The sequence below is a fragment of the Panthera tigris genome, chromosome C2, assembly GCF_018350195.1.
Source record: "Panthera tigris isolate Pti1 chromosome C2, P.tigris_Pti1_mat1.1, whole genome shotgun sequence".
Classification (NCBI taxonomy): domain Eukaryota; kingdom Metazoa; phylum Chordata; class Mammalia; order Carnivora; family Felidae; genus Panthera; species Panthera tigris.
The window spans coordinates 92,502,314-92,520,191 of NC_056668.1; the positions used below are offsets into that span (position 1 = coordinate 92,502,314).

Below are 17,878 nucleotides of genomic sequence, written 5' to 3' on the forward strand. Positions count from 1 at the left end.
TCCAAATTGGTAAAGAAGAAGTGACAGTGTCACTATTTACAGATGTCATGATGTTTACAGAAAATCCTAAAGACTACAACAAAAAACTACTAGAAATGACAAATGAATTCAGTAAAGTCACAGGATACAAAATTAATGTGCAGAAATCTGTTACGTTTCTATACACTAACAATGAAACAGCAGAAAGAGAAACTAAGGAAAGAATTCAATTGACAATTGCACCAAAAATAATAAGATACCTAGGAAACACCTAACCAAAGACGTGAAAGACCTATATTCTGAGAACTATAAAGCAATGATGAAAGAAATTGAAGATGACACAAAGAAACAGAAACACATTTCATACTCATGGATTGGAAAGAACAAATATTGTTAAAATGTCTATACTACCCAAAGCAATCTACACATTTAATGTAATCCCTATCAAAATGCTAACAGCGTTTTTCACATGACTAGAACAAACAATCCTAAAATTTATATGGAGCCACAAAAGATCCCAAATAGCCAAAGCAATTTTGAAAAAGAAAAGCAAAGCTGGAGGTATCACAATTGCAAACTTCAAGTTATATTACAAAGCTGTAGAAATCAAAACAGTATGGTACTGGCCCCAAAATAGACTTAATGATCAACAGAACAGAATAGAAAACCCAAGATAATCACATACTTACATGGCCAATTAATCCATGAGGAAAATCCAGTGAAAAGAAGTAGGAAAGCAGGAAAGAATATCCAATGAGAAAAAGTCTCTTCAAGAACTGGATACATGCAAAAGAATGAAAATAAACCACTTTCTTACACCATACACCAAAATAAGCTCAAAATGGATTAAAGAGCTAAATGTGACACCCGAAACCATAAAATCCTAAAAGAGAGCACAGGCAGTAATCTCTCTGCCACTTGCCATCACAACATCTTTCTAGAATATGTCTCCTGAAGAAAGGGAAATAAAAGGAAAACTATTGGGACTACACACATAAAAAACTTCTGCACAGCGAAGGAAACAATAAAACTAAGAGGCAACCTACTGAATGGGAGAAGTTATTTGCCAATGACTTATTCGATAATGGGTTAGTATCCAAAATATGTAAGCTACTGATACAACTCAACACCCAAAAAACAAATAATACAATTAAAAATGGGCAGAAGACACAAGCAGACATTTCTTCAAAGAAGGCATACAGATAGCCAACAGACATATGTAAAGATGCTCAACATCACTGATCATCAGGGAAATGCAAATCAAAACTACAAGATATCACTTCACACCTGTCAGAGCAGCTAGAATCAAAAACACAAGGAACAACAAGTGTTGGTGAGGATGTCGACAAAGGGGAACCCTCTTGCACTATTTGTGGGAATGTAAACTGGTACAGCCTCTATGGAAAACAGTATGGAGGTTCCTAAAAAATTAAAAATAGAACTACTCTACAATCCAGGAATAGCACCACTGGGCATTTACCCAAAAAAATGCAAAACACTAATTCAAAAGGATACATGCACCCTGGTGTTTATTGCAGCATTATTTGTAATAGCCAAACTATGGAAGCAGCCCAAGTGTCCATCAACTGATGAATGCATAAAGAAGAAGAGGTATATCTATATACAATGGAATATGATTCAGCCATAAAAAAGAATGAAATCTTACCATTTGCAATGACATGGATGTAGCTAGAAAATATAAGGCTAAGTAAGATAAGTCAGTCATAAAAAGCCAATATCATATGATTTCACACATATATGGAATTTAAGAAACAAAACAAACAAGCAAGGAGAGAGAGAGAGAGAGAGAGAGAGAGAGAGAGAAACCAAGAAACAGACTCTTAACTATAGAGAAAAAACTGATGGTTACCTGAGGGGAAGTGGATGGGGAGATGGGTGAAATAAGTGATGGGAATTAAGGAGTGCACTTATCATGTTGTGCACTGGGTGATATATAGAATTGTTGAATCACTATATTGTACACCTGAAATTAATACAACCCTGTACGTTAGCCATACTGGAATTTAAAAAAAAACTTAAAACTCAGTGGAGAGGCTCAATAACAGAATAAAGGAGACAGAGGAAAGAATCAGTAAAATGAGGATAGGAAAATAGAAATTACCCAACCTAGGGGCACCTGGGTGGCTCAGTCGGTTAAGCAGCTGACATCAGCTCAGGTCATGATCTCATGGTTCATGAGTTAGAGCCCCATGTAGGGCTCTGTGCAGACAGCTCAGACTCTGGAGTCTGCTTTGGATTCTGTTTCTCTCTCTCTCTCTCTCTCTCTCTCTCTCTCTCTCTCTCTCCCTCTCTCTCAAAAATAAACATTAAAAAAAAAAGAAAAAAAGAAATTACCCAATCTAAACAATACCAATGGGCTCTAATAAAGGTATGTGCCCTGGGTCCTGTCTCTCTCTCTCTCTCTGCCTGGATTCTGCCTCAACTTCCCCATGTGGCATTTCGAAGCATGCTATGTACTTCTTCCAGGACTTATGAATAATATACTCTCTATTTCAGTTTCTCTTGTGGTCTTTTGTTAAACTGCGAGCAGTTCATCATCCAGTACCCTTGCTCTACTTAGCAAATGTTAACAAAGTCATAACAGTCCTCCAGTCTTTCTCTTCCTTTTGGGGTTTTAATTGGGCATTTTATATGATTCTATTTTCTCTCCCTTCTTGGCATATCAGTTATGCTTCTTTTTTTCCTTTTTTACTGGTTGTCCTAGAGTTTTCAATATACATTTACAACTAATCCAAACCCACTTTCTTTCTTTTTTAATTTTGCTTAATGTTTATTTATATTTGAGAGAGAGAGAGAGAGAATATGTGAGCTGGGGAGGGGCAGGAGCAGAGAGAGACAGAGACAGAATCTGAAGCAGGCCCCAGGTTCTGAGCTGTCAGCGTAGAGCCCCATGCAGGGCTCAAACTCACCAGCCATGAGATCATGACCTAAGCCAAAGTTGGATGTTTAAAAACCTGAGCCACCCAGGTGCCCTGGCAAGTCCACTTTCAAATGGATACCACTATACCAGTACACAAGTAGTGTGAGTACATTATAATAACAAAATAATCTTATTTTTTTCATCTCTGTATCATTGCTGTCCATCATTTTATTTATATATACAAGCAAATATAAGCATATATATATACATACACACATACTACATAAGCATACCTAATCAAATACATTGTTGCTATTATTATTGACCATTCACCAAGATAGACCACATTCTAGGCCACAAAACCACCTGAGAATTTAGATCAATAGAAATCATACAGAATTAGATTAGATTAGAAATCAATAACAGAAAGATAACTTAAAATCTCAAAATCACAGAAGTTAAACAACATACAGATGCATAATACATGGGTCAAATAAGAAATCTCAAGGGAAATTTTAAAATATTTTAAACTAAATGAAAATAAAAGCATAACTTACCAAATTTGTTGGATACAGTAAAAATAGTGCTTAGAGAGAGATTTGTAGCATTTAAATGTATACATTAGAAAAGAAGAAAGATCTAAAATCAAGCATCTTAGTTTCCCCTGAAGAAACTAAAACAAACAAACAAAGGCAAATTAAATCCAAAGTAAGCAGAAAAAAATAAATATTAAGAATTAGAGCAGAAATCAGTGAAAGCAAAAACAGGAAATCAATAGGGAAAAACAACCAAAGATCAATAAAATCAATAAGCCTCTAGCCAAGCTAACCAAGAAAATTAAAAAAAAAAATCAGAAGACACAAATTACTAATCATCAGAAATTAAAGAGGGGCTATCACTATAGATCCCATCAAAATTAAAAGGATAAAAAGGAGTACTGTGAACAAATGCTATGCCCACAAATTTGATAACCTAGATGAAATGGTCCAATTCCTTGAAAGACACAATCTGTCAAAACTCACTCAAGAAGAAATAGATAATCAGAACAGGCCTATCTATTAAGGGTATTAAATCAATAATCAATAACCTTTTTGTTGTTTTTTTTGTTTTTATTTTATTTTTATTTTTTTTTAACGTTTATTTATTTTTGAGACAGAGAGAGACAGAGCATGAACACGGGAGGGGCAGAGAGAGAGGAAGACACAGAATCTGAAACAGGCTCCAGGCTCTGAGCTGTCAGCACAGAGCCCGACGCAGGGCTCGAACTCACGGACCGTGAGATCATGACCAGAGCCGAAGTCGGACGCTTAACCGACCAATCCACCCAGGCGCCCCTTTTTGTTTTTATTTTAGAGAGAGAGAGGATGAGTGGGGGGGAGGGGCAGAAGGAGAAAGAGAAAGAGAGAGACAGAGAGACAGAGAGACAGAGAATGTTAAGCAGGCTCCATGTTCAGTGGAGAGCCTGATTTAGAACTCGATGCCACGACCCTGGGATCATGACCTGAGCCAAAATCAAGAGTTGGACACTCAACAACTGAGCCACCCAGGAGCCAAATAATTAATAACCTTCTAAACATATGAACAGCAAATATTTAAATGGGGGAATATATGTAGAGCAAATTATAAATGGGGGGAGGCAAAGACATGTTAAAGAAAATAAAGTGTCTACACTCCAGTTGAACATAAAATGAAGAAAAGAGTAAACTGAAAATTTTCAGACTACTAGTGTCTTCATTTTTTTATTGAAGTGTATTTATATATAAATATTATTTATATATATTATATATTGAAATATATATATTAATACCTAGAGCAACTACTAAAAATGCTATACAAAATGATACACTAAAAACACTAGATTACTTAAAATGGAATTCTAAAAAATGTCCCAGTGCCCCTAGGAAGGTTAAAAAAAAGAGAGAGAGAGAACAAAAAGAAAACAAAAAATAAAATGACAAAGCCCTTATATACCAATAATTATATTAAATCTAAATGGTCTAAATAATGCCAAGGGAAAGAATTTGGCAAAATGAATTTAGAATCATGATTCAACAATATTCTGTCTACAAACTCTTCAAATATAATGACAGGCTAAAGGTCAAAGGATGGAAACAGATACCACACAGACTTTAGTATAAGGAAAGCAGTAGTGGCTATATTAATACCGGGCAAAGTAGACTTCAGAGCAAAGTAAATTACTGGAGGCAGAGAGAGATATTATATAATTATAAGAATCAGTCCACCAAGAAGACATAGCAATGTATATGCACCAAACAACAGGGCTGCAAAAGATATGAAACAAAAATTGATACGACTGAAAGGAAAAATGGACAAATCAACAATTATAGTTGGAGATTTTAACTCCTCTGTCTCAACAATTGATTGAGCAACTAATCAAAAAATTCAGCAGGAATGTATAGAACTCAATGACACCATCAACCAAGAGTACATTTATAGAACATCTATCCAACAACAGCAGAACACATGTTCTTTTCAAGTGCCCATGGAATATATACCAAGACAAACTATATCCTGGGCTATAAACAAACTTAACAAATTTTTTAAAACTGAAATCATAAGCAACATTTCCTTCCACTGCAATGGACAAATATCAGAAAGATAACAGGAAAATCTCTAAATATTAGGATAATCCATGGATCAAAAAGAAGTCTCAAGAAAAATTAAAAACTACATTGAAAGATAAATGTATAACATTAAATGCATATAGTATAAAAGAAAAAATCTCAAATCAATTATTGAAGCCCCACCTCAAGAACATAAAAAAGAAAAACAAAAGAAACCTAAATCAAGCACAAAAAGGAAATAATAAAAAGAAAACTAAAACTCCACGAAAATGAAAGAAAAAAATAGAGAAAATCAATGAAAGCACTGGTTCTTTGAACAGATCAATAAAACCTGCAGACCTCTAGTAAGACTAAAGAAATAAAAAAGAGATGACACAAATCACCAATATCAGGAATGAAATCAGGTATCACTATACACCCTGCAGACATCGAAAGGGAATACTATAACTCTAGAAATATAAATTTCAAATATAAACATCAAAAGGGAATACTATAGCTCTAGAAATATAAATTTGACTCTTAGATGAAATGTACTAATTCCTCAAGAAACACAAATCAGCACAACTCACCCAATATGGAATAATTTCAATCACTCTATAACTATTAAGGGAATTATTAATTCATAATTTAAAACTCCAAAAAGAAATCTCCAATCCCAGCTGGTTTGATGTAAATTCTGTATGATCTCTTTCAAAGAATGCAAGGGGAAGAAACCCTCCCCAATTCACATGATAAAACTAGTATTATCCTGATAACAAATAAGACAAAATGGAAAAAAAATGCAAATCAGTATCTTTTATGAATATAGATGCAAAAAATCCTTAAAACATTAGCAAATAGAATTCAGCAACATGCAAGAATTATAGTCCATAACGAAGTGGAGTTTATTCCAGAGATGCAAGTCTGAATGTTTGAAATTCAATTTAATCTTCCATACTAACAGTATACAAAAGAAAAAAATTACACGATCACATCAATTGATAAAAAGCAGTCAACAAAATTTAACACCTATTCACGATATAAAAAAAAAACACTCAGAAGAGTAGAAATAGAGGCAAAACTCCTCACACTGTTAAAGAGTGTCTACAAAAATCCTACAGCTAACATTATACTTAATAGTCAAAGACTAAAGGCATTCCCCCTTAAGATCAGAAACAAGGCAAGGAAGTCACCTCTCACCACTCTTATTCAACATTGTGCTGGAAATTCTGTCCACCACTGAAAGACAAGAAAAGGAAATAAAAGGCATAGAGTTCAGAAAGGAAGAAATAGAACTTCCCTTTTTGCAGATGGCATGATTGTCTACATAGAAAATCCCAACGAATCTACAAAATGATGAGGAGGAAGAGGAAGAGGAGGAGGAGGAGGAGGATCAGTGAGTTCAGCAAGGTTGCAAGACGTAAGATAAATGTGTAAAACTCAATTATATAACTATATACTAGTTGTGATTAAGGTCACTGAAACTTACAATACCATTTATAATTGCTCAAAAAAAAAGTGAAATGGTTTGGTATGAATCTAACAAAACATGTATAGCACATGTATGCCCAAAACTACAAAGCATTAAGGAAAGAAATCAAAGATCTAAATAAATGGTGAGACATACTGTGTCCATAAATTTTAAGACTCAGCATAGTATAGACATCACTTACTCAAAATTGATATAGAGGCTTAAGGCAACTCCTATTAAAATTCCAGCAAGATTTTCCATAGATGAAGACAAGACTATTCTAACATTTATATGGAAAGACAAAGAAAACAGAATAGCTAAAACACTTTAGAAAAAGAATGAAGTGGGAGGAATCAGTCTACTTAAGTTCAAGACTTTGTTAGCTATTAGTAATCAAGACTTTGTGGTATTGATGAAGAAATAGACACGTAGCTCAATGAAACAAAACAAAATTCAGAAATAAATCCACATAAATATAAAGAAGCAAAAGAAATTTAATGAAGGAAAGATAGCCTCTTCACCAAATGAGGCTGGAGCATTTGTACATACATAGGCAAAAAAAAAAAAAAAAATCCTGACTTAAGTATCACACTTTATTCAAAAGTTGACTAAAACTGTAAAATATAAAACTATAAAACTTTTAGAAAAAAAATAGAAGAAAATCTCTGGGATCTTAGTATTTGCAAAGAGCTTTTAGATTTGATACGAAAAGCATGATCCATAAAAGTCTAATTGGCAAATTAGACTACAAAATTAAAAACTTTTGCTTTATGAAAGATTCTTTTGCAAAGGATGAAAAGACCAGTTACAGGGCAAGAGAAAAATATTTGTGGACACATGTTCAACAAAGGACCAGTATTTAGATTATATAAATAACTCTCAGGGCACCTGGGTGGCTCAGTTGAGTGCCTGACTCTTGATTTCAGCTCAGGTCATGATCCCAGAGTCATGGGATCAAGTCCTGCATCAGGTGCCACATTGAATGTGGAGCCTGCTTAAGATTCTCTCTCCTTCCCTCTGACCCTTTCCCCCTCTCACACTCTCTCTCTCTAAAAAACAAAAACAACAACAAAACACACACACACACACACACACACACACACACAAACACATCTCAAAATTCAGCAGTAAATAATCCAAGCAGTTAAACCAATTTGACAATGGACAAAAGATATGAACAGACATTTCACTAGAAAGAACGGCAAGTAAACACACTTTAAAAGACATTGAACATCATTAGCCACTAGGGAAATGCAAATTAAAACCACAATGAGATAAACCACTGCACAGCTATCAAAGTAGCTAAAATAAAAAATAGTGACAACACTAAATGCTGGTGAGGACCACTGACACATTGCATACATTCACATGTTGCTAGTAGGAATATAAGATGGCACAGCCATTGTGGAAAACAATATGACAGTTTCATCAGAAAACTAAAAATTGGTGCAGCCACTCTGGAAAACAGTGTGGAGGTTCCTCAAAAAATTAAAAATAGACCTACCCTATGACCCAGCAATAGCACTGCTAGGAATTTACCCAAGGGATACAGGAGTACTGATGCATAGGGGCACTTGTGCCCCAATGTTTATAGCAGCACTCTCAACAATAGCCAAATTATGGAAAGAGCCTAAATGTCCATCAACTGATGAATGGATAAGGAAATTGTGGTTTATATACACAATGGAATACTACGTGGCAATGAGAAAAAATGAAATATGGCCTTTTGTAGCAACGTGGATGGAACTGGAGAGTGTGATGCTAAGTGAAATAAGCCATACAGAGAAAGACAGATACCATATGGTTTCACTCTTATGTGGATCCTGAGAAACGTAACAGAAACCCATGGGGGAGGGGAAGAAAAAAAAAAAAAGAGGTTAGAGTGGAAGAGAGCCAAAGCATAAGAGACTCTTAAAAACTGAGAGCAAACTGAGGGTGATGGGGGGTGGGAGGGAGGGGAGGGTGGGTGATGGGTATTGAGGAGGGCACCTTTTGGGATGAGCACTGGGTGTTGTATGGAAACCAATTTGACAATAAACTTCATATATTGAAAAAAAAAAAAAGAAGAAAACTAAATATGCATCTACCATATGACCTAACAATTGTACTCCTGGCCATTTGTTCCAGAGAAATCTAGATACCTTTCAAAAAGTGAATCATTAAACTGTGGTACATGGAATAATGCAACAATGAAAAGGGACAAACTATGGATCCAACAACCTGAATAAATCTCCAGAGACGTGTAGAATTATGTACTATATGTTTGTACTGTATGTATATAACCTTCTTAAAATAACAAATTGTAGAAATGGACAACAGATTAGTGGTTGCCAAGGCATAAGAGATGTGGAAACTGGAGAAAATAGGTGTAGCTATGAAAGGGCAACATGTGAGATCTCTGTGGTAATGGAGCTGTTCTGTATCTTGACTGTATCAATGTCAATATTCTGGCTGTGGTATTCTACAGTTTTGCAGGATATGACCATTGAGGCGAATTAAACAGAGTACACAGATTCTTCTTGTATTGCTTCCCACTGACGCACGTGAATCCACACTTGTCTCAAAAAGTTTAAAAATATGTATTTAAACCCTCAGATAAATTATACCATTAAATGTTGAAAAATAATTTTAAAAAAATTTAACATTTATTTGTTTTTGAGAGAAAGACAGAGCATGAGTTGGGGAGGGGCAGAGAGAGAGAAGGAGACACAGAATCTGAAGCAGGCTCCAGGCTCTGAGCAGAGCCCATTGCCAGGCTCTGACCCATGAACTGTGAGATCATGACAGGAGCCGAAGTCGGACCTTAACTGACTGAGGCACACAGGTGCCCCCCCAAAATTTTTTTTAAAAACCATGATACGTGGTTTCCTGGACAAAGGGATAACAAGGTTTTGTACTTGTTCTTTATACTAAGCATAACAAAAAGTATTATCGTTAAGAGAATTTTCAATCAAGAGTGGTAATACAGTTTAGCAGGAAATATTGTACTTTTTGTAACTTCTCAAGGGTAGATGCCTCATATCTTCACGTTGTACTTTTATGACTAAAATACTAAATAATATAACAAGTTAACTAAGTGAAAAAGGAAGAATATGGGGATTGTTTGTCCGCTTGAATGCAGGCCAAAAGCTAAAGGAAACTGATATATTATGAATAACAGAAAAAACTCCGTTTCAGAAACTAAGTTTATTTTAGAAATTAATTTCAAGCCTGTTTGAAAACAATTGTCATTCTAATAAGAATTAAAATTCAAACTATTTTGGATGATAAATATTTAAAAGCATTTGGTCTGGAAACTAAATGGAACAGAGCAAAGAAATTAATGTTATCAAATCCACTGTGGTGGAGTGAAATGTCGGTTTTGCTGAGAGGATTTTGGTCCATACTGCTAATCTCCAGAAACACATTCTCATTCTGTAACTACCATCATAGTCATATAAACATGATATTTATTCCTGAAGAATGTGATTCTTATTTCATCTACATTTTTCCTTCTTAATAATTATCTTTAAAAGCTTTACTAAAAAATCCTTTGAGCACCCAATTCCTAAGGCATGAACATATGCAAACAAACCCCTATAAACATACCTAATCCCCTCTCCGTGATCCAGACTACATGAAATCCCATAGAAAGTCCCAATTCAAGTCTTCTCAGTGTAATTTACCCACGCTTTCATGTGTGAGGTTAACTTCTTCCCTCTGCCATTATTGGAAAGAAGCCACCTTTGTTCCCAAGGTACACCGTAAACATGGGTAGGCTTAGTAGGGAGCTTCAACCAGCAGGAAAAGTGAATTTTAGAAAGCATCTGTCATGTTTGAGGGGAAAATTAGAACTTAAGTGAGTTTCCTTTCACTTTAATGACTTAGTTGTTGTATTCGTTTGCTAGGGCTACTGTAACAAAGTACCACAAACCAAGTGGTTTAAACAACAGAAATTGATGATCTCGCAGTTCTAGAGGCTGGAAATTCTAAGATCAAAGTGTCATGGGGTTAGTTCCTTCTGAGAGCCATGAGGAAGAATCAGTTCCATGCTTCTCTAGCTTCTGGAGGTTTGCTGGTAATTTTTAGTGTACGTTGCCTTATAGAATTATCACCCCAGTCTCTCTGCCTTTGTCTTCACCTGGCACTCTCCCTGTGCGCCCATCCAAATTTCCCTTTTTTATAAGAACACCAATCATTTTGGATTAGGGTGCACCCTAATGACTTTATTTTAACTTGACTACCTCTGTAAATAAGGTCACATTCTGAAGTACTGAGGATTAAGACCAACATACGAATTTGGGGGCACCTGGGTGACTCAGTCGGTTAAGCGTGGGATTCTTGATTTCAGCTCAAGTCATGATCTCACAGTTCATTTCATGAGTTCGAGCTCTGCATTGGGCTCCATGCTGGCAGTGCGGAACCTGCTTGGGATTCTCTCTCTCTCTCTCTCTCTCTCTCTCTCTCTCTCTCTCTCTCCCTTCTGTCCCTCCCTCACTTGTGCTCTCTAATTCTCAAAGTAAATAAATAAACTTAAAAAAAAAAGACCAAAATATGAATTTTGAAAGAATACAAATCAACTCAGTCCAGTAGTGTTTGATTTTAAATGACTTTAGAAGGAAAAAGGCCACCCAAATCTTCAAAGTGACCCTCCCTCCCCTCTACCATATCTGAATGACTCCCCTTTCAAAGCCTTATTAGGCCACTGCCATATAGTCCCCTATTGTTACCATCTCTCACCAACTTGGTTCATGTTGAGCTTCTTGTCATTTCTTTCCTTAGTTTGCCCCATTTCTATCTATTGCCCTAAAATTTAGTTTCTTCCTCAGCAGTACCTTTGGTCTCATGGCCAGAACTCACACAATAAATGGAAGGCAGTAATGTGGCTTACATGCCTTCAATTACCACATGAAAGCAAGGTGGATCTATGTGCAAATGAAGGCACAGTCAGCATCACACAATGGTGGAGGGTTAATAGCCATCCTCTTTCACATGAAAGCTTTTAAATCAACAGTGTCACCTGACCCAAGAGCATCCTCATACTTTCCACCTACATATAAATTGCAAACCAATTTATTTTCCCCTGTTTTTTATTTAAATTTTAGTTAGTTAACATACAGTGAAATATTGGTTTCAGGACTAGAATTTAGTAATCATCACGTATTTACCACACCCAGTGCTCATCACAACAAGTGCCCTCCTTAGTACCCATCATCCATCTAGTCCATCTCCCACCCACCTCCCTCCAACAACCACAGTTTGTTCTCTATCATTAAGAGTCTCTTGTGGTTTGATACAAACCAATTTAAAGTAAAAGATTATTGGAGTAAATATTCAAGTACCTTTCAGCATGCCTATATTTAAAGTAATTATGAATGGTTATATGTGGGAAACCATATTATTTTTATCTGTAAAAATGTTGCATTTTATCCTGAAATCCAGCAGAAAGTTGTAAGTTTTGATATGCTGAAAAAATATAAAATCATTAACTAAAAAGAAATATTTTAGTGCCAGTGCATAATCTTGTGCAGTTAGGAGATGAAAAGGAAATGAGTGTGCTGTGAACTACCTTCTGCTATTAAGCTAATCCATAATAGGGGCCCTTTGTATACAACATACAATTTTGATACATCTAGAGAAGAAAATACTGGCCTTTTAGATATGATAATTTTATAAATGGGACATAGGGGAGGCTTGAGAATCCCAGTATCTATGGGTGTTTATATTAACCACTTCAGTACTTTTCAGTATATATAAAACCACAACGATAGAAGTTGTCGGTTCCCTCTCATTTCTGTAGTGCTTCTCCATGTGGTACAGGCACGTTGCACTGTGTTCTCCTTCCATGGAGCACATTTCTGTAGAATGAATCCAGGCCAAACTAAACATCATAGAATCAGTCCTTTAATGTTGGAAGGGATTTAAAAAATTTATTGAATTCAACCCCTAGTTCACACATGACTCACAAATACTTCATGCTCTCCAAAAGGGTCATCTAATGTGTGTTTTCCAGTCTCTGTGGTGGGGGTTGCCATACCTCACCCTAAAGTCCCTTTCATTTTTAGACAGTTGTGAAAAAAACAGTAATATCTACTATTTACATGCTATAATCTTTCACCCATTTGAAGACTCATTTAGTTATTCATTGATTCAGCAAATATTTACTGAGAATCTACTATGTCACCAGTCACTATACAATGTACTGCTATTATAATCTTCATGGGTGGCTTAGCCATTTAGGAAGAGCTTTTCACAAACATCAAACCATTTAATCTTCACAAAAACCCTGTCAAGTGGACTATTATTATCATTATAAATTTGTTATTTTTAAATTTTTTAATGTTTATTTTTGAGAGAGACAGAGTGCAAGCAGGGGAGGGGCAGAGAGAGAGGGAGAGACAGAATCCAAAGCAGGCTCCAGGCTCTAAACTGTCAGCACAGAGCTTGAAGTGAACAGTCACACAACTCATGAACTGTGAGATAATGACCTGAGCCAGTCAGACGCTTAACCGACTGAGCCACCCAGGCACCCCATAAATTTATTATTTATACTAGAGGTGAGAAAATGTAAGTTCTCGCAGTTCTAGAGGCTGGAAATTCTAAGATCAAAGTGCCATGGGGTTGGTTCCTTCTGAGAGCCATGAGGAAGAATCAGTTCCATGCTTCTCTAGCTTCTGGTGGTTTGCTGGTAATTTTTAGTGTACGTTGCCTTATAGAATTATCACCCCAGTCTCTCTTAACTTAGTCTCTGACTTAACTTAGTCACATGACCAGTAGAAGAATCGAGAATCAAACTTACCGTCTAATTCCAGATAGCACTCTTTCCACTGTATGAGCTAACACAAACAAATCTGTTACTCTTTCCACATAACAACCTTGATATACTTGGACACCACAGACTCCTGTTATAATTCCCTTCTTCATATTAGAGACCTCTAGATCCTTCAACTTTTCTTCATACAGTTTGGAGTAAGCCCCTTGACATACCCACAACCACACATGATAGCCCAGATATGATATGACCTGAGAAGAGAAGGGATAAAAGCATTTGTCTCCTTTGAAACAGACACATTTTACTTGAAAGGGAATTTTTTCATACTTTTATTGAGATATAATTAACATATAGCATTATATTAGTTTCAGATGTACAACATAATGATATTCATATATATTGTGAAATGATCACCACAGTAAGTATAGTTAACATCCATTACCAAGCATAGTTACAAGTTTTGTTCTTGTTATGAGAAGTTCTAAGATCCAATCTCTTATCAACTTTCAAATATACAGTACAATACTGTTAGCTATAGTCACCATGCTGTACATTACATCCCCATGACTTATTTTTTTATAACTAGAAGTTTGTACCTTTTGACAACCTTCATCTATTTTGCTGACCTCCCACCCCCCAACTTGTTTATTATTTTTTTAAGTTTATTTATTTATTTTGAGAGAGACAGAGACCACATGAGAGAGACAGAGACAGCAGGGGAGGGGCAGAGATAGAGGGAAAAAGAGAGAATCCCAAGCAAGCTCTGCACTGTCAAAGCAGAGCCCAACATGGGGCTCGAACTCATGAAACAGCGAGATCATGACCTGAGCCCAAACCGAGAATCCTACGCTTAACCGACTGAGCCACCCAGGTGCCCCTCATCGACCCCCAACTTCTGACAACCACCAGTCTGTTCTCTGTATCTATGAGCTCAGTTGTCTTTCTCTGACTTATTTCATTTAACATAATGACTTCAAGTTCCATTCGTCTTTTTGCAAATGACAAGATTTCTTTTTTATGGATGAATAATATTCTTCTGTGTGTGTGAATGTGTGTTTGTGTGTGTGTGTGTGTGTGTGTGTGTGTGTAAGACATTTTCTTTTTTCATTCATCCCATCAGTGAACACTTAGGTTGCTTCCATGAGACAGACACATTATTGTCTATAATCAGATTAGTATTTAGGGAGGCCACCAGAAAATACTGTTTATTTACAATGAGCTAATATGAGCTATCAGAAACTTATCTTTCCTTTCCCTTTTCTGCCCCTTCCTAATTCTGACTTTTATATCACTGAATTTTGAGACCTAATCACAAGACTTTAATGTATGGCAACTACAACTAGCACAGTTACTGAGGCAGCATCCCTCACAGAGTAGAGGCCAAAAACATAGTGTCTATTAAAGTTGTTTATATTTTTATTTTATTTCACTTTTGTATTTTTTTCATTTAGTTACATTTTTTCTATTTACCAAGCATACACTTCCAGATTCAAGTATTAATACTACTGTTAAATAATAGTAATTCAGACCTATGCAAATAATTCACATAAATTGTTTAATTTAACCCTACTAAGATCCTGTGAAACAACTGATAGAAAAGGAAACTTAGGTTTTAAGAAGTTAGATAAAATTGCACAAATTCACACATGAAAATGCTGGAGCTGGAATTCCAAACAAGATATATCTGACTTCAATCCAATACCGTATCTCTGCAATAATCACCTTTTTACTCTGAATAACTGAAAGTATCATTCTTGTTTTCTTAGCACTTTATAACTACTAGAATGCTTTTCACATGGTGGACTGAGGAATAGAGGTTGTTGGTTTTTCTTTTAATTTGGAGTTGTGTTTCATTCTGGCTTTTAGCCTAGTACTAGATTATTATTATAGATCTATTTTTTTGTTAATTTCTGATTATGTGAACTGTTTTTCTATTTCTTATATTTGTCACTAGTCAAACTCATTTATTTTCCCTAAAACTGTTCATCTAATTATATTTCATATCTCATTAAAATATCATTATCTCAAGTTAGAAACTGTGCAGTCATTCCTAATTTTGCCTCCCTCTTGTCCCAACACAGAATTTTTCATCAAGTCTATAGAGTTTACTTCCTAAATGTTCCTTAAGTTCTTTCTTCAGGCCCTCATAGTATTCTCCATATCCTATTACACTGGTCCCTTAATTAATTCACCTTCCATTAGTTTCCCTGGCTGCATTCACTCCCCGTAGTGTTGCCAGATTTACTTTCTAACCACATGGCTAAATATTTTTCAACTTTTTACAAGCTGACTCCAATCAGTATTTCCTGCTATCTGTATCTCTACTCCCAGTTCCCGGGTGCCCACATCTATGCTGTAAGAAACTTACCATTGTCAAATAGCCCATGTACTTTCACAACCTTGTTCTTATGGATGCCCTTTCCTCAGTTTGAAACGTACTTCTTGTCCTGGCAAAGAGCCAGCTCCTATATCCACCAATGCACATCCATATCCCTTCAAATAGAATTCATTGCTCTAAAAAAAAAAAAGAATTCACTGTTCTGACATTTTTGCTAATAGAACTTTTTGTACATAATTCTGACATACACAGTTATGCTCTATTGCAGTCATTTCTTCATTAATTCTCTCCTCCATGAATATGAGTTCCTCATAAGCAAATATCTTGATATTTTTGCTTATCACCCTGTTATAGTGCCAAGTGTATAGTAAATGTTCAATAAATATTTGCATGAAAGAACAAATGTGCTCCCTTTGAAATCTGAGCTGACTAAAAATTTTCTTGTAATTTAAATTGGTCTGTTTGGCTACCTCCACATTTCTCTCTCATTGGTATTATTTGCTTTTATACTGTTAGAATTTTAATTTTAAGATCTCCTATAATTCTCAAGCTGTCTTCTCGCTTAGAGTTGCACTGGCATCTTCATTCTGAACTTCTTGAATCTACACTAAATCATGGCTGACAGATTTTTGCGTATAAGATTTAAAGGTCCTCAGAAACTAGTTGATAATAATTTCCTTTGATGTGAATTATGACTGATAGCCATGTGCTAGGTGAGAATCTGCCCTCTCATTGACACCTTGAGTCCCTGTGATCATCGGACATCCCAAAATTCTTTGCATGCTCATTTGGTCTGATGTCCATATCCCTGTAAAGCCAAGTCAGCATTGGCATATAGATATATAAGAAAATGTTATCCGCCCATTTTGCAAATGGGAAAATTAGACCCAGAATGACCAAGTAGACTATCTGATATAGTTAAGCAAGGAGATTCTGTACCAAAAAGGAAGTCTAATAAGGCCTTTGCTCCAAAAACTGGCTCATTTCCTTCCTTACATGCTTACATATTTCTTTGTGTTTTATTTCCCTAAGGGCTTTATAGAAATTTCTATCATTTGCAATCTGTTCTTCTTAGTTATATGAATCTATTTTCTCTTCAACCAGCATTTTTCTTTCCTTGACGTAAAAAAGAAAATAAAGAACCAGCTTCACTAAAAACATGTTGCAGCTCTCCTACACTTCAGAAAGTATAGAAGCTAAAATTGACTTACTTTACTGCATAGTGTGTCATTCATCTAATGGTATAATCTAAGAGAATAACCTGTGATTTGAAAAATGTGAGGACTCACATAAGACTGAACTAACCTAGATCTGATGTGAGTACAGGTCATGGAATTTTTTGGCTTGGAGTGTCCTTGGAAATTATCCAGGCCAACCTTTTCTTCACCAAAGGTTAGTTAAACTGAAGCTCAGAAAGGCCAAGTGACTTTTCGAGAGTCACAGATTAGGGTTATAAAGCCACAAGGATTACAAGCCATGAGCAGAATTCAACACTGACTCTCTTTATCCAGTGCCCTTTCTACCTCATCTGTTTCAAGTATGGAGACCACACCTTGTAATCATCTTGCCTGGAGACTCTCAAGGTAATTTGTAAGATAAGAAAGCCTTCTGATATGCTCCATACCAGGCAACACTTTGAATATGGAAAAACAAATCAGTTTCTGAATGTCTTCTCTATTATCAGAAAAGAAGATTATTGAGGGTCCACCATATTCTAAATGATAGGAATAGTGGACAATGTGGCCTTAGTCTGCTTTATAATCCTTAAAACCCAGATAGGAAGACAGATACTAAATAAATCATTATAATCAAGTAAGATATATATGTGTGTGTGTGTGTGTATACACATATAATTTGCAAAGAGATTAATGGGCTGCAATGGGAATATGTTACT

The 17,878-nt window shown here is 35.7% G+C and overlaps 1 protein-coding gene across 3 annotated transcripts in view; it reads left to right on the forward strand.

The window, feature by feature from the left end:
• The window catches only part of SPATA16 (spermatogenesis associated 16), a 241,745-nt gene that overhangs the window by 221,390 nt on the left and 2,477 nt on the right, over window positions 1-17,878 (forward strand). Inside the window, exon 11 of one of the 3 annotated variants that reach the window (XM_042956736.1) lies at window positions 17,496-17,567. The exons of the other annotated variants lie outside the window; for them this stretch is intronic. Coding sequence (XP_042812670.1) covers window positions 17,496-17,543 — 48 coding nt within the window. The 3' untranslated portion in view covers window positions 17,544-17,567. Of the gene's footprint in view, window positions 1-17,495; window positions 17,568-17,878 lie in introns of those variants that run through there. 3 annotated transcript variants of the gene reach the window in all.